The sequence below is a fragment of the Pogona vitticeps genome, chromosome 2, assembly GCF_051106095.1.
Source record: "Pogona vitticeps strain Pit_001003342236 chromosome 2, PviZW2.1, whole genome shotgun sequence".
In the NCBI taxonomy this organism is placed as follows: Eukaryota; Metazoa; Chordata; class Lepidosauria; order Squamata; family Agamidae; genus Pogona; species Pogona vitticeps.
In genome coordinates, this window is record NC_135784.1 from 13,386,392 (window position 1) to 13,407,790 (window position 21,399).

The 21,399-nt window shown below is 44.5% G+C and overlaps 1 protein-coding gene across 2 annotated transcripts in view; it reads left to right on the forward strand.

The window, feature by feature from the left end:
• Window positions 1-21,399, forward strand: part of LOC110070238 (H-2 class I histocompatibility antigen, Q10 alpha chain-like) — a 49,355-nt gene that overhangs the window by 12,515 nt on the left and 15,441 nt on the right. For both annotated transcript variants that reach the window (XM_078387891.1, XM_078387892.1), the window contains exons 2-3: window positions 911-1,186; window positions 12,095-12,370. In XM_078387891.1, the coding sequence (XP_078244017.1) occupies window positions 911-1,186; window positions 12,095-12,370 (552 nt within the window). The remainder of the gene's footprint in view (window positions 1-910; window positions 1,187-12,094; window positions 12,371-21,399) is intronic.

A 21,399-nucleotide genomic window follows, 5' to 3' on the forward strand; every position in this document is an offset into this window, starting at 1 on the left:
CATCTCCCCTTTATGAGCCTGCCCAGCTGTTAAGATCAGCCAGAGAGGCCCTTCTCTTGGCCCCACCACCCTCACCGGTGTGCCTTATGGGGACCCAGGAAAGGGTGTGCTCTGTTGTTGCTCCCAGACTTTGGAACTCCCTCCCACTGGAGGCCAGACTGGCCCATCTTTGCTCTTCAGGCAAGTTTTTTCTGAGTGAATGGCTGCCAAGTGGGGTTTAAAAAAACAGTTGTTACACCTTACTGCATTGCGTATGTTTTTTGGTCTTCTACTGGTATTGTTTTCACACCTTTTTGTATGTGTCTGTGTGTCTGTGTGTCTGTGTTTGTTTGTTTGTTTGTTTGTTTTTACCCCTCCTTTCTCCTTAAAAAAATTGATCCTTTTAGTACGATATATGCATTGTTATTAGCTTAAATACTGTATTTTAATTGTTGTAAGCCAGTCTTTTTAAAGGAGAAAGGTGGGTTAAAATAGTTTAAATTAAATGAAATTAAATTAAAACTCCACAGTGCTTTATTTTGAACAAAATAAGCTGCAAATGAAGGTGGGGAAGAAGAAGAACAACAGCAACAGACTGGCAGTATTTTCCTTCCTCTCACCCATGCCAGATCTCTTTCATTTGGTCCTTCCTGTTCCACAGAGGGTGTCGCTAATATTCTGCCTTGCTTTTCTTTCCTCCTTTCCCTCCTTGCCCTCCTGTAATTCTCCAGGGATCCCTCCTGAAATAGAGCTTGGCTTCCCTGCTTCCTTTGCCCTTCTCCACCAGCAGAACTGCTTGCCTCACCCACACTATTGGACCTCTTAAATAGGAATGGATGCATAATGGGGGGGGGAATATTCAGATAACTGTGTGTGTTGGGGGGTATCATCAGCAAGGACCATGTCACTTCTCCCCTCTCTTCCTTTTCAGGTGGCTCCTCCCACTCCTTTCATGCCCTCTTCACAACAGTGTCAGAAACTGGCCATGGGCTGCCCTATTTCAGTGGAGTGGTATATGTGGACGACCAGGTTTACTATTCCTATGACAGCAACACAAGACAGCTGCAACCTCGAGCCCCATGGATGAAGAAGGTGGTGCAGGAGGATCCCCAGTTCGTGAAGTGGAACACCAAGACGTTGCAGGAAAATGAGCCACTATTCAGAGAATATCTGATGACTGCAATGAATCGCTACAACCAGAGTGGAGGTGAGTTGTGGGCAAGGTATAGATGCTCCGCCCTTGGACTATCATATTCCTTTCTCAAAGTCAAGTGGACATCAAATAAAACAGTAGTGTCATCAGTACAAGATCAGTTCTTGACAGCAGGTCAAACGCCAGTGGCTATGAGCCCCAAGCGGGCCCATCTGTGTGGACTGGCTATCGTTTCTTTAGGGCAGTCACTTCTGTCCATCTTTCGCCCCTTTGATTTTTTTTAATGATCTTTTTGCACAACTTTCTGAGTCATCTTGTTCAGCCTAGGATGGGAAGTGATGACGCTGGTGGTTGCAGGAACTACTATTTCTGTTTCTTTTCCATGTTGGAAATATTTGTTGGCATGGGGCAAAAACTTCAGAGGCTTAATGAGGCTCTGGCCTCAAGAAAATTTCTTAAGAGTCTGGTTGAATGTGAAGTTTGGCAAGAGCACTCTGTTTGAAAGACAAGCCTTGAAACTTAAGGACACTAATTATGCAGAGTCTCTTATCACGACTGCTTCCATTCCTCCCACTTAAATTTAGCAAAGTAAGAGACTTAGAGACTTAGGTGTGGGGAGAAAACGACATGAGAGAGTTCTTAGTGATTATAATACAGTAAAGTATATTAGATATGGCTACATATATATACATGGCAATACAGTGGTGCCTCGTATAACAAGCGCCCCGTTTCATGACGAATCCACATAGCGATGCGGATTTTGCAATCGCAAAAGCGATCGCATTGCGCATTGCCCCATTTCCCCCCAGCTGACCGGCGGGTGCTTCCGAGCGACCGCGGGGGAGGCTTCCCCGGCGGTTGCTTCGAAGCCTGCGCCGCCCAGCTGGGGGGAGAAGGCTTCAGAGCGCCCTTGGTGGATGCTTCCCCGGAGGTTGCTCTGAAGCCTGCGCCGCCCAGCTGGGCGGTGCTAGCTTCAGAGCAACCTCCGGGGAAGCGTCCACCATGGGTGCTCCGAACCTTCTCCCCCCAGCTGGGCGGCGCTGGCTTCAGCGCCGCCCAGCTGGGGGAAAATGGGCACCCGCAGTGTTTTCACGCCTCGCTTACCGAGGCGGCAAAAATGGCGGCCGGATGGGGGATTCTTCGCTTACCGGTGAGTTTTTCCCCAATAGGAACGCATTAAACGGAATTTAATGCGTTCCTATGGATTCCCCCCCGCATAGCGAAGAATCCAGATAGCGACGTTAATCCTGGAACGGATTCACGTCGCTATGCGGGGCACCACTGTATATATTTGGCATAACACCGTTCAGAACAATGACATAGAAGCAAAATGACCACCAGACTTATTGCTGAGTGGCAAAGGTCTATTCTGTCTCTGTTACATTTATACCCAGAACAACCAATCACATTTCACCATTTACAGCTGGTCTTGCTTAACAATCAAGCATTACATCACATTGTTTTACCTATATGCTGTTAGCCATTACATTGGCTTTTACTCTACATTCGTGACTCTGCACTTCCATTACAATATTAAAAATATAACTCCCTGTTCACCAAAAGAACAAAAATCCTGACAATATTCCCGTTGCTGCTTTAGGGAAGTGGGAAGATCTGAGGCCTGGGAGATAATATAGAGCTACAGATTTTGAGTGAGATTCCTTCTGAATTCAGCAGCCAGTCCTTTTTGGAGAGCCGAATGATGGGGGAATCTACCTCTGATCCTGAATGACCAGGCAGTATAACAATTTGGAAGCCATTCTTGATAGGAGGGGAACAAGAACTGGTTCCTACATTGGGCTTGCCCTGTGCCACGTTTGGGGTCATTTGGAAATTTAAATTATTTAAAGGAGCCTCATGGCACAATGATTAAAACTGCAGTCACAATTTTCAGTGGATTCAGGTAGCCAGCTCAAGGTTGACTCAGCCTTCTATCAGCTCTTAGGGGTGGGGGCCAACGTGCAACCTGCATAATTAAAATATAAAACTCCAGAGAGGGTTTTAGGTGCTATCAGCAGCACACTTTGCTTTTTTGTTTTTACCTTTACAGTTCTGATTTCTATCTTAAACAATGGCTCCAAACCTCACAAAAATGTTTTTTATATAATCTTCTGCAACCTATAGTCAATTCTGTGATTATTTTTCAAATGCCTCTTACTGTTTCCTGAAAGGAAAATGCTTTCCCAAATGTCTTGTAATTCCGAAAACGAATGATTCTCACTGGTGGATGGGGCTTCCTTCTGGACAAAGGAAGAGATGAGGAGTGCAGTGGAAGAGAGGAAGGCAAATCCACAACTTTTTTGAAAGGAAAATTAAACATTATTTCATTTCCTGTTGACATAAAAAATTTCTGATACTCATTTACAAAACATACAGTACTAGGAAGTTAAAAAGGTAAAGGTAAAGGTTCTCCTTGACAATTTTTGTCCAGTCGCTCATCCTGCTCTTCAAGCCATAGAGCCAGCGTTTGTCCAAAGACAATCTTTCCGTGCTCACACGGCCAGTGTGATTTAGACACGGAACGCTGTTTACCTTCCCACCGAGATGGTACCTATTTATCTACTTGCATTTGCATGCTTTCGAACCGCTAGGTTGGCGGGAGCTGGGACAAGCAACGGGCGCTCACTCCGTCGCGTGGATTCGATCTTACGACTGCTTGGTCTTCTGACCCTGCAGCACAGGCTTCTGCAGTTTAGCCCACAGCGCCACCATGTCAGGAGTTACTTCTCCTGATGATACATGGAGATTATTGTGCAGCACGAATGTAAAATTGGAGCTTTTTTTCCCTCTAGAACAGAGGTCCCCAGCCTTTTTCACCTCATGAATCAGCTGGGAAAGGTGGGGTACCCCTGCACTCGTGCGCATGCATGAACGGCAGCACAGCACTTGTGCGGGGGCGCGTGTGCACAGGCGCAAACAGCCTTTGTGGGGGTGGGGTGGGAAGTCTATCTTCACGGCCCGGTCCAGCTCAGGCCATGGACTGACACTGGACTGCAGACCGGAGGTTGACGACCTCTGCTCTAGAGTCTAGAAGACACTTACATGGATTTGAGGATACCCAAAGACAGTCAGATCAGCACAGCCACACATAATGAGCACATAGGATACAGAGGCATCCAGACAGCTATCTGAAGTTTTCTCTTCTGCCCTCAAGACTCTCCACTTGTTCATAGGCAACGGCATTTGACTTCCTGGAGTAGGGCCACGCCGGACACAGGCGTACGGAGTGAATGGGGGGCTGTCGTTCTGGGTCGTGGACTGTGCAAAGGGACTTCTGCCTCTCTTCCCTTTTGACTGAGACGTGGGAAGCTGGAGTTTGGGGACTCACTGAAGCCCCAGTTCCCACAGATCCCAATGGCTCAACGTGTGTGTATATATATATATATATATTCGTTTGTTTGTTTGTTTGTTTGTTTGTTTGTTTATATGCCGCCCACTCTACCCAGATAACAGATAAGCACCCAACTCTGGCAGAGGTCCTCTTTCACATGTGCCCTTCGCAGTCATACACACACCTCAGCATCCTGCTTCCATCCTGCGATGACTGGACCACAAGACTAGCGGTTCTTCCATTATGGGCTGGCTAATACAGTAGACTCCTTCATGGATTGCTGCCTTGTCGTGGTGAAGGGGCTTGAGTAACTCAGAGAAGCTATGGGCTATGCCGTCCAGGGACACCCAAGACGGACAGGACATAGTGGAGAGTTCCGACTAAACGCAATCCACCTGGAGTAGGAAATGGCAAGCCACTCCAGTATCTTTGCCAAGAACGCCCCATGATCAGAAAGAAAAGGTTAAAAGATATGACGTTGGAAGATGGGCCCCTCAGGTCGGAAGGTGTCCAACATGCTACTGAGGAAGAGTGGAGGACAAGTACAAGTAGCTCCAGAGCTAATGAAGTGGTTGGGCCAAAGCTGAAAGGACGCTCAGCTGTGGACGTGCCTGGAAGTGAAAGGAAAGTCCAATGCTGTAAAGAAAAATACTGCATAGGAACCTGGAATGTAAGATCTATGAACCTTGGGAAGCTGGAGGTGGTCAAACAGGAGATGGCAAGAATAAACATCGACATCCTGGGCATCAGTGAACTAAAATGGACAGGAATGGGCGAATTCAGCTCAGATGATTATCATATCTACTACTGTGGGCAAGAATCCTGTAGAAGGAATGGAGTAGCCCTCATAGTCAACAAAAGAGTGGGAAAAGCTGTAATGGGATACAATCTCAAAAATGATAGAATGATGTCAATACGAATCCAAGGCAGACCATTCAACATCACAATAATCCAAGTTTATGCACCAACCAGCATTGCTGAGGAGACTGAAATTGAACAATTCTATGAAGATTTACAACACCTTCTAGAACTGACACCAAAGAAAGATGTTCTTCTCATTCTAGGGGACTGGAATGCTAAAGTAGGGAGCCAAGAGATAAAAGGAACAACAGGGAAGTTTGGCCTTGGAGTTCAGAACGAAGCAGGACAAAGGCTAATAGAGTTTTGTCAAGAGAATAAGCTGGTCATCACAAACACTCTTTTCCAACAACACAAGAGGCGACTCTATACATGGAAATCACCAGATGGGCAATATCAAATTCAGATTGATTATATTCTCTGCAGCCAAAGATGGAGAAGCTCTATACAGTCAGCAAAAACAAGACCTGGAGCTGATTGCAGTTCTGATCATCAGCTTCTCATAGCAAAATTCAAGCTTAGACTGAAGAGAGTAGGAAAAACCACTGGGCCACTCTGGTATAATCTAAACCAAATCCCTTATGAATACACAGTGGAAGTAAAGAACAGATTTAAGGAACTAGATTTGGTGGACAGAGTGCCTGAGATTTGGTGGACAGAGTGCCTGAAGAACTTTGGATAGAGGCTCGTAACATTGTCCAGGAGGCAGCAACGAAAACCATCCCAAAGAAAAGGAAATGCAAGAAAGCAAAGTGGCTGTCCAACGAGGCCTTAGAAATAGCAGAGAGGAGAAGGGAAGCAAAATGCAAGGGAGATAGGGAAAGTTACAGAAAATTGAATGCAGACTTCCAAAGAATAGCAAGGAGAGACAAGAGGGCCTTCTTAAATGAACAATGCAAAGAAATAGAGGAAGATAACAGAAAAGGAAAGACCAGAGATCTGTTCAGGAAAATTGGAGATATTAGAGGAACATTTTGCGCAAAGATGAACATGATAAAAGACAAAAATGGGAGGGACCTAACAGAAGCAGAAGACGTCAAGAAGAGGTGGCAAGAATACACAGAGGAATTATATCAGAAAGATTTGGATATCCCGGACAGCCCAGACAATGTAGTTGCTGACCTTGATCCAGACATCCTGGAGAGCGAAGTCAAGTGGGCCTTAGAAAGCCTGGCTAACAACAAGGCCAGTGGAGGTGATGGCATTCCAGTTGAACTATTTAAAATCTTGAAAGATAATGCTGTTAAGGTGCTACATTCAATATGCCAGCAAGTTTGGAAAACTCAACAGTGGCCAGAGGATTGGAAAAGATCAGTCTACATCCCAATCCCAAAGAAAGGCAGTGCCAAAGAATGCTCCAACTACCGTACAATTGCACTCATTTCTCACGCTAGCAAGGTTATGCTCAAAATCCTGCAAGGTAGGCTTCAGCAGTATGTGGACTGAGAACTCCCAGAAGTACAAGCTGGATTCCGAAGAGGCAGAGGAACTCGAGACCAAATTGCTAACTTGCGCTGGATTATGGAAAAAGCCAGAGAGTTCCAGAAAAATATCTACTTCTGCTTCATTGACTATGCGAAAGCCTTTGACTGTGTGGACCACAGCAAACTATGGCAAGTTCTTAAAGAAATGGGAGTGCCTGACCACTTTATCTGTCTCCTGAGAAACCTATATGTGGGACAGGAAGCAATAGTTAGAACTGGTCATGGAACAACTGAGTGGTTCAAAATTGGGAAAGGAGTACGGCAAGGCTGTATATTGTCACCCTGCTTATTTAACTTAAATGCAGAATACATCATGCGGAAGGCTGGACTGGAAGAAACCCAAGCCGGAATTAAGATTGCTGGAAGAAATATCAACAACCTCCGATATGCAGATGATACCACTCTGATGGCAGAAAGTGAGGAGGAATTAAAGAACCTTGTAATGAGAGTGAAAGAGGAGAGTGCAAAAAACGGTCTGAAACTCAACATCAAAAAAACTAAGATCATGGCCACTGGTCCCATCACCTCCTGGGAAATAGAAGGGGAAGATATGGAGGCAGTGTCAAATTTTATCTTCCTGGGCTCCATGATCACTGCAGATGGAGACAGCAGCCCTGAAATTAAAAGACGCCTTCTTCTTGGGAGGAAAGCGATGACAAATCTTGACAGCATCTTGAAAAGCAGAGACATCACCTTGCCAACAAAAGTCCGAATAGTCAAAGCTATGGTTTTTCCTGTCGTGATGTATGGAAGTGAGAGCTGGACCATAAAGAAAGCAGACCGCCGAAGAATTGATGCCTTTGAATTGTGGTGCTGGAGGAGGCTCTTGAGAATCCCCTGGACTGCAAGGAGAACAAACCTATCCATTTTGAAGGAAAACAACCCTGAGTGCTCACTGGAAGGACAGATCCTGAAGCTGAGGCTCCAGTACTTTGGCCATCTCATGAGAAGAAAAGAGTCCTTGGAAAAAACTTTGATGTTAGGAAGGTGTGATGGCAAGAGGAGAAGGGGACGACCGGGGATGAGATGGCTGGACAGTGTCTGCGAAGCAACCAACATGAACCTGACATAACTCCGGGAGACAGTAGAAGACAGGAGGGCCTGCCGTGCTCTGGTCCATGGGGTCACGAAGAGTCGGACACGACTAAACGACTAAACACACAGAATACAGTAGAAGCCAGCTCACCCGAAAATCACAATAACATTCTCCAGCTCTTTGTTTTTAAGTGTTCACAGGTCAGCTGTATGTGTGAAACCCCCACTTTCACACCTTCCCTTTATATTCCCTTGCCTGAATTATTGCAAAGGTTCAGCTTTCCACCAGACTGGAAATAGGGGACATTGCAGGGGTGGGGTGGGGCAAACAGATATAGCCAGAAGCTCCTTGAGAGGAAGGCCAGGGGGCATCAAGTGTCTGCTCACGGGCAACCATGGTGAACTGGGCCGTGCCCAACTTTACAGCATCATTAAAAGCTGGAAGGAGAGAGTTTCTTAACAATACTCCTAATACATAATCCATGTGAAAGGAGGCCTCTAACTTTCTCCAAAGCAAAGTCCCAATTCACAGACTCTTTTCCCCCTATCTTTTCAAATGTATGTTTTTGGGAGAATTCAGGGAATCAGTGGACTGCAATTGCATTTTATGTTGGGACCAGCCAGCCCCCTTCGGTGGGGGTTGACTGCAATGAGATCAGAGCATGAAAGTTTTGCACTGGGGCAAAGCAGATCCCCTTCTCCCCCAGCTCCAAACTCTCTGCCCTTTTCCCCCAGACAAGATGGAGCCCCTTTTCCAAGAAGAAGCTCCAGAGTCCCTGGATTTTTCTCCCTCCAAGCAGCAGCTGAGTTAGTCGCGGTGGAGGACTCTTGAGGTTCAAGATGGCCACCCCTCTTCTTTGTGGAAGGTGGTGGGGAAGGGAAAAAGGATCCTTGTTCTCTGAATCCTCCTTGGCCTGAGCAGGGAGAGGGAAACAACCTCCCACTTTCTTTTCTAAGGACTCCCCCAAACCACAGGTGCCCCCATAGAATATCATTTTTGGAGGGAGGGGAGCAGAAAAGGGGGTGTGCCAGAAATTGTAGCCAGGTTTGGGGCTGAGAGGGATTAAAGTCCCCCCAAGAGAGACCCCCCCGAAGGCCCTTTGGGGATGGCTTGGGACAGGCTGTTTATGGCAGTGTTTCTGACCCACAAGAGCTGGAGGGGGAGTTTGCTCGGTCTGTATAATGGGGCTGCGTGGAGTTGGGGAAGATGCATAAAATGGGGGGCTATGGAGGGTGGGGAGGCTTTGCACCTGGAGAGCTAGTTTGGGTCAGTGGGTTGGAAAATGGGGTGATTGTGAGAAGGGGAGTCCCTTCTTTGGCCCAATGAGTCATTAACAGCCATCCTCCCCCCTTTTTTTCTTCCCTAGTTGCTCTTTCTTAGCCTCTGCCCCACAAATGTGATAAGGATTCCCTCCTGGGCCTCTTTTCTAGGGGCCCAGAGGTGGCAAGGGACGGGGGTCACCCCACATGTGGGACCACCCCTCTGCCCTTAGAATCATAGCATCCTAGAAAAGTGAAGTTGGAAGGGGCCTACAAGGCCATCAAGTCCAACCCCCTGTTCAAACCAGGAATCCAATCAGGACATATCTGCCAGGTGATTATCCAAGTTTTTCTTGAAGTCTCCAGTGTTGGTAAAGGTAAAGGTTCCCCTTGACAATTTTTGTCCAGTCGTGTTCAACTCTAGGGGCGGTGCTCATCCCCGCTTCCAAGCCATAGAGCCAGCGTTTTGTCCGAAGACAATCTTCCGTGATCACATGGCCAGTGCGACTTAGACATGGAACGCTGTTACCTTCCCACCGAGGTGGTCCCTATTAATCTACACGCATTTGCATGCTTTCGAACCGCACTCACCAACTCCCAAGGTACTGTATTTTTCCATGTATAAGACACCCCCATGTATGGCACAGACACACACACACACACACACACACACACACACACACACACACACACACACACACACACTGTTTGGGTATCCTCTAAATATCAGCTTATATTCATGTTTTAATTTAAATCTAAGTTATTCCAACTCTATCAGTAAATCGAGACCAATTATGAAATACATCCCCTCTTTCAGTTTCCTTCTGTCTTGGACATACATTCAGCCTGTCTGGAAAGATATCCATTTCTAGCACTTCCCATATTTTCTCAGTACCCTTCTCTTCTGTGCCTCTATTTTCTTCCAGTTTTGGGGAGATAAAATTAAATCCAGGACAGTAGTCTGATTTTTAACATCACCTTTTCTGACTATTATAGCTGGGTAGCTCATAGGGTAACTCTTAATCTTGTCTATGTGACCTGGCATCGCTCTCAATAAAGACTGTTCTGGAGTTAATACAGTTTCCTTTATCTGTTGTTTGACCTCTGATGGTTTCCCTTTCATCAGATCTTCTACATGGTTGAGGTGCTCATTTACCTGCTGGAATCCTGTTATTATTGTCATTTGCATGGTAACCAGCCATTCTTTATCTAGCAAAATTCCCAACCGTTGATATTTAACATTTTCGGAGGTCATTTCCATCTTTCCAATACATATGGTTTGTATAATTTTTTTTTTGATTCCACTATTTTATCAACAAAACAAAACCCCTCATCATAAACCTCCCCTAGGTACAGTGGTGCCCCACATAGCAACGTTAATCCGTTCCGGATTAATCGTTGCTATCTGGAAACATCGCAATGCGGGTGGGAAAATCCCATAGAAACGCATTAAACTTCGTTTAATGCGTTCCTATGGGGCGAAAACTCACCGTTATGCGAAGATCCTCCATAGCGCCGCCATTTTCACGCCCTCGGTAAGTGAGGAAATCGCGCGAAAATGGTTGTGGCGGCCATTTTTGGCACCCGGTGGCCATTTTGAAACCGCCAATCAGCTGTTTTAGAAACATCGCAATGCGAAGATCGGTAAGCGAAATGCTTACCGATCATCGCAATGCGATGTTTTGCCCATTAAAACATCGCAATGCGATCGCATTAGCAATCTCAAAAAATAGATTGCTATGCGGATTCATCGTTAAATGGTGCACTCGTTATGCGAGGCACCACTGTATGTCCTCGCCTCCTTGCCCAGATATTATAGCGATATTATCAAAATCCACACAGTCCAGCCAAAAGAAAGTCCAGACTAAACATCAAACAGGGAGTCAGTCTAAAAAAAAAACCCATCGTAGTCCTTTAATAACTCCAGTCCTGATTTTCTTAGGCCCTCTGTCTTCTGTTGAGTTCTTCTCGCTGATGAGCTGATGATTTACTGTCCGTTGCTCCCAAAGATTTATTCTTCCTTCAATAACCGAAGACGCTTCTATTATCAAAGTCCCATTCGACTTTGGTCCTGGCTTCTCCCTCTTCAATCTATATCGCCACTATATCTCATCCTTCTTGAAGTGTGGAATTATTCTGAGATAAAATTGGCTTTTTAAAAATCCAGCAGAAGTGTGTGACTACACTCTGCTTTGGTTTCCTTTGAAATCAAGAATTCTAGAAGGACATGGTCACTCTCACCTACAGTTCCCCTTTACTGCCACTTCCCCCACCAAGTCATCTCTGTTTGTCAATATCAAGTAACTAGCAAATCCTCTAGTTTCTTTCTCCACTTTTTCTAGGAGAAAATTATCAGCCATGCAAGCCAGGAATTTCTTGGAAGGGCCATACTTGGCAGAATTTGCCTCGGAACATATATCTGGAAAACTGCAATCTCCCATCACTACCATGTCATGTCTCTGAAAACCCTGAAATTTGTTTTTCAAAAGTTTCATCCACTTCCTCTCTTTGATTGGTGTATTTGGCTTGGGAGTGCAGTATTTATGGCTGTGAGACAGGCTTTTGTCTTTTTCTGCAGATGGGTGATTACTGTGTCTTGTTGTGGGTGTACTGTTGTGCTAAGGAGAAGAGATTATCTGTCACTGTGGTTGATGGGTGTCATTAGCTGGTCTTTTGTGTGTAGTGATCCCCTGTCCTTGTGGCTGGGTAGAGTTCGTTGACCTTTTGCACACTGTATTTTTGAGAGCTGGGAACCAAGTTTTGTTGAGCTACACAGTTTCCTCTTTTTTGTTTAAATTCTGCTGGTGCTTGTGCTCTTGTACACCAGAGCACAGAGTGCTGTCCTCTGAAGATGCCGGCCACAGAGACTGGTGAAACGTTAGGAAGAACAACCTTCAGAACACGGCCATAGAGCCCGAAAAACCCACAACAACCATTAGATCCTGTCCGTGAAAGCCTTCGCGAATACATTTCTCTCTATTCCTCACACCCCAGGATTTCACTCCATGCAGTGGATGTACAGCTGTGAGCTGAGGGAGGACGGGAGCAAACGAGGGTATATCCGGGATGCCTACGATGGGAGGGACTACCTCAGCTTCGACTTGCAGACCCTCACCTGGACGGCAGCCGATCCCAAGGCCCAGATCACCAAAGAGAAGTGGGAGAAGGATCCGGCCATTGCCCAGAGACAGAAGGCCTACCTGGAGGGGATTTGCACTGAGTGGCTGCAGAGATACTTGGAGAACGGGAAGGACAGCCTGCTAAGGAGAGGTGAGGGAACGTGGGCAGAGGGAGGACAAGGTGGGGGGAGGAAAATTAGGGGGGGGAGAGTGGGGCCTTGGGAGGGAGAGACATTCCTTCTCCTTGACAGGTGGAGATCCCCCCCCAGTTACTTCCTGGGGAGATCCTCCAGGCACCCAAAAAAGGCCATGGGAGCCTGTGACCAAACCGCCTTCAAACCATCATATGAGAATTTTTTTAGTTTAGAGCTCTATCTTGCGGCTGCAAAGGGATACACCAGCGGTGTTTGGCATAATCATGTATTGTTCTGTTATTCTTCTCTGCGCAAGTATGGGATGTCTTAAAATTGATAATCACTCAACGCCTATTTGGGCAAAACCCTATCTTATGCAAATGTGCATATTTAATAAATAGAGGTGACCCGGGCGTGAAGGGAAGACATTTTTCCTGGTGATCACCGGTGGCATGCTTTGCAACGAAACGAAAGACTGCAGTGTATTTCTTATCAGAGATTTCTCCCTTTTTACAACCGCAGTTGGGGTTGGCTCTCCAGCAGCGGTTCCCACACCATCACAAGTGTGTGTGTGTGGCCTTACAAATGTGTGCATTTGTCTGTGGCTATGTGTCTGAGATTCGCTTTTGGAGACATGCTCATGAAGGGTACCAGAACTAATTTCTGGATATTAACTTGTCATTGATATGTTTTCAGTTAACTAGGGACAAGGACATCTGATATATTTTTGTTTATTTTCAGCTGAAAAAAAAAGCAAAAGTAAATAGATGCAGCTCAGTCTGCTAGATATAGTAAGTTACACATTCTTGTAGCAAAGCAAGTTACAGAGGCAAGATGGCTTCTGTTCGGCTAAGTTATTATTTTATATAAATTTGTTCACTTGACTCCTTCACCCAGATTCCTGAACTAAAAATCTACAGGAGTCAAAACCTAACAGATGTGGCTTGAGCCAGGATGGGTGGGTGGCTGGGTTTCCCTCCTCACCTCAGGGTGTGTGTGTTTTGTTGTTCTGGTTGTCTGATACTTCTTTACATATTTTCCTTGGTATCAAGAATCAAGCATTTTGTACCCCTTCCTCCACCAGCACAGCCCCCTCCTCCCGTCCTGCCTTCTTCCCAATGAGGTGGCTTTTGGGAGGTGGGGAGGGGGTGGGCCTGATCCTTCCCAGGCCAGACAAAACCACCTTGGGTCCTTTCAGGGAGAAAAGCAAGACAAATATTTTAAATGAATAAATCAATAAAACTCCTTGCCTGCCTTTGCCATTCCTCCCAGTCCTTGACTTGCCTTTGGCTCTCAGGAAAGTCTTGCCTTCTTCCTCCTCCCTCCACCTCCCCTGGGACTTCCTACCCACCAACACAAAAAATAAAACAAACAACCCTCCCCAGGAGCCTTTCTGGTTTCCAAGAGACGCTCCTGGTCCTTCCCCCTTCCTGCCTCCCAGCACTTGAGAGAGGATGATGGCAGAAGATTGTGGGGTTGAGGAGGGCAAAAGTGGGGTCACCCTGAGTTTCCCAGGGAAAGAAAGAGGATCCCTCAATTCCCTGGAGGTTCTTCTTCCACTTTGGGATCCAGGGTGGTTTAATGGGAGAGGTTCAAATAGTGTTGCTTAAGTCCACAGAGATGTGTGGTCTGCCTTTGAATTATTCTTCTACAGTGGTGCCTCGCTTGACGACGATAATCCATTCCAGCAAAATCGCTGTAGAATGAAATCGTCAAGCAAAAGTAAAAAGCCCATTGAAATGCATTAAAAACTGGTTAATGCGTTCCAATAGGCAAAATACCTCACTGTGACATCCCACTTTCACGTCACAACGGTCAGGACACTCTCTCATTCACACTTTATTTACCCTGCCACCAACCACTCCTTCATAAGACTCTTCAGACAAATTGTATGATTTTAAAAATAAAAACTTGTATTTTATTGATAACAACAGAAGGAATGGTAAATCACTTTATCAACTAAAATAAAAAGGCAATCAGTAATAATAAAGTATCCCCTCATACACACTATCACTCAGACCTTAACTCTTAATAACTCTCAACTCTAACTCTCCATAACTCTTAACTCCCTAACTCTCAACTAAACTCACATCATTCACTCCCCCCCCCTTATATACACAGCTCCACCTCCTGGAGTCCCACCTCCTGCTCTGCTATAGGCAGATGGGTTCCAGCATAACCATGATAGGCAGATAACGTCATTGCAGCCGTCACATACCTTCCCCCTTAATAAGTTGTTTTGTGATGAAAAGCTATAGTGCTTTTCAACACAAAACAACAGCAAGCAAATTACATTATTATCTACAACATTTCAATAACACACATAAAATAACACATTTCTAAACATACCTATACTTACCACTACTTACTTTAAACAATAAAAGCACATATAATAATGCATTGAAAACACACTCGACATTTCAACACATAATATAACCATTTACATTCACATATACTTTAAATGTCCATATAAGTTCATCCGTTGTCTTCTGGTCTTCTGGATAAGGCGTCAGCCACACAGTTCAGAGTTCCTCTAACCACCTTAACCTCGAAGTCATAGTCCTGTAAGAGAAGCGCCCACCTCATCAGCTTACTGTTCTGGGCTTTCATTGTCCTTAGCCACATTAGAGGTGAGTGATCAGTGCACAAGGTAAAATGACGACCCCAGATGTAGGCCTTCAATTTCTTAATTGCAAAAACGATGGCCCAACACTCCTTCTCAATGGTAGACATGTTCTTCTCACTTGGATTCAGCTTCTTGCTTAGGTATGACACAGGTTGTTGGTCTCCGTCGTCATCTTGTTGACACAGCACCGCTCCAACACCGGCATTGGATGCGTCGGTATAGATGATAAACTCTCTGCTGAAGTCAGGAGCATGCAGCACAGGATGGTTGGTTAAAGCTTCTTTCAGCCGACCAAACGCCACCTCGCAGTCCTGGGACCAGGAAACACGGCCACTGCTCCTTTTCTTCGTTAGCTCCGTCAATGGTGCAGCAATTTCACTAAAGCAGGGTATAAACTTTCTATAGTACCCTACCAGACCTAAAAAGGATCCCACTTTCTTTTTGGTATTAGGTCTGGGCCATTTAAGGATTGCATCTATCTTGGCCTCTAGGGGTTTGATAAGACCTCCTCCAACTCTATGACCCAAGTATTTCATTTCAGTGCTACCTAGCTGACACTTACTGGCTTTGACGGTTAACCCAGCGTCTTTTAGCCTTTGTAAGACTATCTCTAAATGATACAGGTGATCTAGCCATGTGTTGCTAAATACCCCAATGTCATCGATATAAGCCACAGTAAATGCACTGAGCCCTTGCAAAGTTTTGTCCATGAGCCTTTGAAATGTAGCTGGTGAATTTCGCAGGCCAAAACTAAGAACCCGGAATTCAAACAGACCAAATGGACTACAAAATGCGGTTTTCTCTTGGTCCTTTGGGTCAATTCTTACTTGCCAGAACCCTTTCGTTAGGTCCAGACAAGATATGAATCTGCAACCTCCAATGGTTTCAATTAGGTCATCAAGCCTGGGCATAGGATACGCATCAGGTTTGGTTACTGCATTTAACTTTCTGTAGTCCACGCAGAACCTGATGAAACCGTCCGGCTTGTCCACTAAGACTACCGGGGCTGACCAAGCAGTAGAAGAGGGTACAATAATTTGGTCTTTCAGCATTTCATCCAGTTCTTTGCGCACTTTCTCTACATAAGGACCTGTTACTCTATATGGTGTTACAGATTGAGGGGAAGCATTCCCTGTGTCAATCCTGTGTAGCACTCCCTTGGCAACACCAGGCTTGCTTGAGAAAACTTCTTGATATTTTGTAACCAGAGTCCTAAGACTACTCTGCTGTTCACTGGATAGACTAGGGCTGATCTGCACATCTTGTGGATTAAACTCCTGCTGACCCCTCCCTTCCCAGAAGGGTAACTCATGTTCCTCTTTATCAGCAGCTTTCATGGCAAACAGCACCTGGTTCGTTTCTCTATAATAGGGCTTAAGGGCATTGGCATGAACAACCCTCCTGCCTAAACTTCCATCATCCTCAATAATATAATTAAGGTCACTCTTTTTCTGAATCACTCTATATGGTCCATCCCATTTAAGTTGTAATTTGTTCCCCTTAATGGGTCTCAGCCTAAGAACCTCATCCCCTGGGTTGAATTGACGTTCTTGTGCTCGTTTGTCATACCACTGTTTCTGTTTGGCCTTTTTAGTTGTTAAATTTTCCACAGCCAAATCCATATTTCTCTTGAGGTAGTTCATTAGTGAATCAATATAAGTTACTACATCGTGGGGATCATCTTCAATACACTGTTCCCAATTCTGCTTGATTAAATCTAGTGGTCCCCTTACGTGTCTCCCCAAATAATAGCTCAAAAGGACTAAAACCAGTACTTTCCTGTGGGACTGATCTGTATGCATATAAGAGTAGTTGTAACTTTTGGTCCCAATTATTTGGATTCTCCTGTAAGTAAGCTTTGATCATCCTGATGAGTGTGCCATTAAATCTTTCCGTTAACCCGTTACATTCTGGGTGATAAGGAGAAGTTTCGAGGTGTCTGATCCCACAGATGTGCCATAACCTTTTCATAAGTCTGGATGTAAAAGAGGTTCCTAAGTCTGTGATAATCTCAGAAGGGAAACCCATTCTACTCATATAATTTACTAAAGCCTCCGCTACAGTCTGGGTCTCTATGTTTCGTAAAGGAATTGCCTCAGGGTGCCTAGTGGCATGGTCCACAATGGTTAAAATAAATCTGTTCCCTCGCTTAATGACTGTGGGCAATGGACCTATGATATCCACTCCTAGACGTTTAAAAGGTGTTGAAATTACTGGTAAAGGACACAGCTTTGCTTTTGTCTTGTCACGGTTATGTCCCTATTTTTGACATACAACGCATCTCTGGCAGAAACTCCTAATATGTTTTCCCATATTAGGCCAATAAAAGTTTTGGGCTATTCTCTGTTTGGTCTTATTTATCCCCAAATGAGCTGAGAAAATGTCTGCATGTCCCTTTTCTAGCAGCATAGGGCGATATTTATCAGGAACAACCAACTGCTTTTTAATCTCAGGCCCTCCCTTTGCCATATTAATCAGTTTTTCCTTATAGAACAACCCACACTTTATAATGAAACGTTCAGGACATTCAAGCGTTAATTCTTTGTCATCCACCTTTTCAAAACAGCTTTTTAAAGTGGGGTCTGCTGATCCCTGGCAAATACACTTTTCTGAGGTATTTCTAACGAAAACGCCTCAGCCTGGGGTATGTTCTCTTCTTGTTCTTGAGAGCCAGTACCATTACTAGCTTCCCTTTGTTCAGGTTGTGATCACGTAATCACCAAGGCACTCTTGACATGCTTTGTTAAGTCAGTGCCAATAAGACAAGGTGTAGGAATTTGAGAAGAAACCCCCATTCGCCAAACTCCCTGCCATCCTTGATAATCAACTAAAACATCTGCCACAGGCAAGCTCACTAACTCCTTCCCAATTCCTCTGAGAGTCATATTCTGATCAGGAATTATACATTCCTGAGGTACAATATCAGAGTGGCAGATCGAAACTTGAGAGCAAGTGTCTCCTAAAGCAGTGTAATTCTGTCCTAAAATTTTTATCCTGTCCCCAGCTGATTCCAGTAGCTCAGAATTTATCTGAATGTACAAACAATGTCTTATTTCAGCTATTGGCAGATCCTCATATTCTGTATTCTGGCCATTAGAAGTATCCATTTCTGAAGAGCTAGCTGCTGTTTCTGGCTGCGTTCCCATGGCAACAGGGCTATCTCTAGAGGGACTCATTTGGCTGTTCTGTATACAATACACAGACTTTGCCTCTTTCAAATTCACTTTCTGAGGAGAAATTTCTTTCTTTTGAGTTGTGTTAAAACACTGGGAAGCAATGTGTCCCCTGCCTTGACAAGCAAAGCAAATTTTATCTCCCCATGAGCCTCTGTTAGTGAACTTTTCTGATTTTTCTTTTCCCTCCAAAATCTGGTTCCTGGACTGGCTCTGCCCAGAAGTTTTACCCACAAAATGGCTGCACATTTTAGCCTGACCCTGACCTGGCTCTTTGGAGTACTTTGGGTCCCATGTTTTCCTCATACCTTTTTCCTCATAACTTACAGGCCCCCTTATTTGTGAAATAAAATCAGCAATCTGCGCAGCCTGTCTAATGTCAGTAGGTTTCCTTTCCTGAACCAAATATTTAAGTTCACCACGAAGCAAGGAATAGAACTGCTCCAAACCTACAATATTTTTAACTGTTGAAAAGTCTGTACATTCTCCTGTTCCAACCACCTGTCCAAACATCTCTCTAAGTTATAACCCAGCTGTGTGAAAGTTTCATCTGATTTCTTGGTGAGCTTTCTGAATTTCTGTCTGAGGTGGTCTGAATTAATGCCAAATCTAAGAAAAACCAACTTTTAAAACTCTGAGTAATCTTTACTGAGTTCTATTGGCATATCAGCATATATTTCTGCCATTTTCCCACTAATCAGAGACCTTAGAACTACCATTTTCTCTGCTTCTCTGAGAGAAAAATCTGAGGCTGCTCTCTCAAAACTTGTAAGGAACGCTTCAACTGAATCCCCTTGTTTATAGGATGGAAATTTCTTTAAATCTGCTTTTGATAATTGGCTCTCCTCATATTCCCTATTATTATTATTGTTCTGGTTCAGTAATTCCATTCTTCTTATCTCCAACGCTATACGCTGTTTCTCCAGTTCAAATTGTCTCTCTCTTTCCTCCTTCTCTAGGGCAATTCTCTCTCTCTCAGCCTCCCTTTCCAATTGTCTCATTCTATATTCATGTTCCTGGGCTAATTGAATTTTCCTCAGTTCTGATAACTGTTCCCCATTAATTCCTTCCTCTGGCCTGAGCCTCATACTTTTCTCTTTCCGAAATTTCTTCAACTGATAAATTGTTATTTTTCTTATTTAGGAATGTTAATTCTAATTGTGCCATTCTAATTTTGTGTTTCAGTTCCATCTCTTTTATCCTCATGGCCATTCCCCTTTTTCTGGCATCTGCCTCTGCCTGACTGATTTCAGCTCTTTCTCTGGCCTCCCTTTCCAATTGTCTCTTTCTATATTCATGTTCCTGGGTTAATTGAATTTTCCTCAGTTCTGATAACTGTTCCCCATTAATTTCTTCCTCCCGCTCTGAGGTAAATCTGTCCCCTTCTCCATCAATCACCTCTCCAGTTCCCTCAGACATCTCTGGAGATTTAGGCTCACTTTCAGCCATTTTACTGCTCTTCAAAGGCATGTTTCTTACACAAAAGGCTCCTGACTATTTCCAAGCCTCTGTTTAAAATACTTTTTTCCTTTCTGTGTTAAGGTCTGATATATATTAGCAGTGTGTTCCAGCTGATCTGACACTAGAAACTGTAACTAAGCTTCTATGTCGTCTTCTTTTCCCCTTTTCTGGGCCTCTTGCCAACTAAGGATACTTATTTTATATTACTGCCTTTGGCTGCCTTTAGAATCACCACAGCTCTCTCCACTCACTGGAGCTGTTTCAAATGGAGATCCCTCAGCTTTGCTGGGCTTGGTCTGTCCTCTCAGAGTTCACCTAACTCAGGACACTCTGACCAACTCGCCACAGTCTCTGCTTTGGGGCTACTCTCCCTCACAAAATGGCCACTACAGAGCTCATAAATCAGTTTTCCACTCTGAAGCTTAAGTGCTTCTCCACTAGATTTGCTCCCCTTGAGTCAAATCCTAGAGATGCCCACACTTTCCACTTCAGGTGACCCTAACTGAAGTCCTTTTGCTCTTGCCACTTTAGCCAAGGCTTTACTGGACAACTGGACAACTGGACGACTCGTATCCCACACGCTGGCACCAATTTACGTTGTGACGTCCCACTTTCACGTCACAATGGTCAGGACACTCTCTCATTCACACTTTATTTACGCTGCCACCAACCACTCCTTCATAAGACTCTTCAGACAAATTGTATGATTTTAAAAATAAAAACTTGTATTTTATTGATAACAACAGAAGGAATGGTAAATCACTTTATCAACTAAAATAAAAAGGCAATCAGTAATAATAAAGTATCCCCTCATACACACTATCACTCAGACCTTAACTCTTAATAACTCTCAACTCTAACTCTCCATAACTCTTAACTCCCTAACTCTCCACTAAACTCACATCATTCACTCCCCCCCCCCTTATATACACAGCTCCACCTCCTGGAGTCCCACCTCCTGCTCTGCTATAGGCAGATGGGTTCCAGCATAACCATGATAGGCAGATGACGTCATTGCAGCTGTCACACTCACCGTCCAGCGAAGATCCTCCATAGGGCGGCCATTTTCTGGTGCCTGCAATGCAAGGAATCCGTCCTGAAAACAGCGGGGAGCCATTTTGCACAGCGGGGAGCCATTTTAAAACCCGACAATCAGCTGTTTTTAGATCGTCGTAAACCGAAAAATCGGTTCCCAAAGCAGGGAACCGATCATCATGAAGCGGATTTTCCTCATTCAGTAGCGATCACAAAAAAACACATCGTGAAGCGATGTTAAACGGGGTAATCGTTAAGTGGGGCACCACTGTATTTGTTTTATATATAGGCTGCTTTTCTTCCAATAAGGGGACCCAAGGAAGCTCACAAAATTAAAAGAATAGAATTAAAAACATAAGAAGTTAAACATTAAAAGCAATTAAATTGTACACTAATTAAAATACAGTATTTTACAGACCCACATCCGCTTGATCAATATCCGCTGATTCACTTATCCAAGGTCTGAAAATACTGTATTAAAAATATTAAAAGAAATACTAAAAAATAAATGTCATATTTTGCCACTTAATGATATTGTGAAATTGAAAGCAGGTGCGAAATTGACAGCAATCTCTCCAGTTTGGCTTTCATCCCAGTGATCGCATCTGCTGGAACCAAAGCCAAATGGAGCGATCCCACCTGCACCTAAAAAAAATAAAGAGTAGCCCCTGACATGGACTCAAAAGGGTGCAGGTAGAAACCATCAGGAGATGAGCTGGTTTGGGCCTACACTCACGTTTTGTGGTTGCCG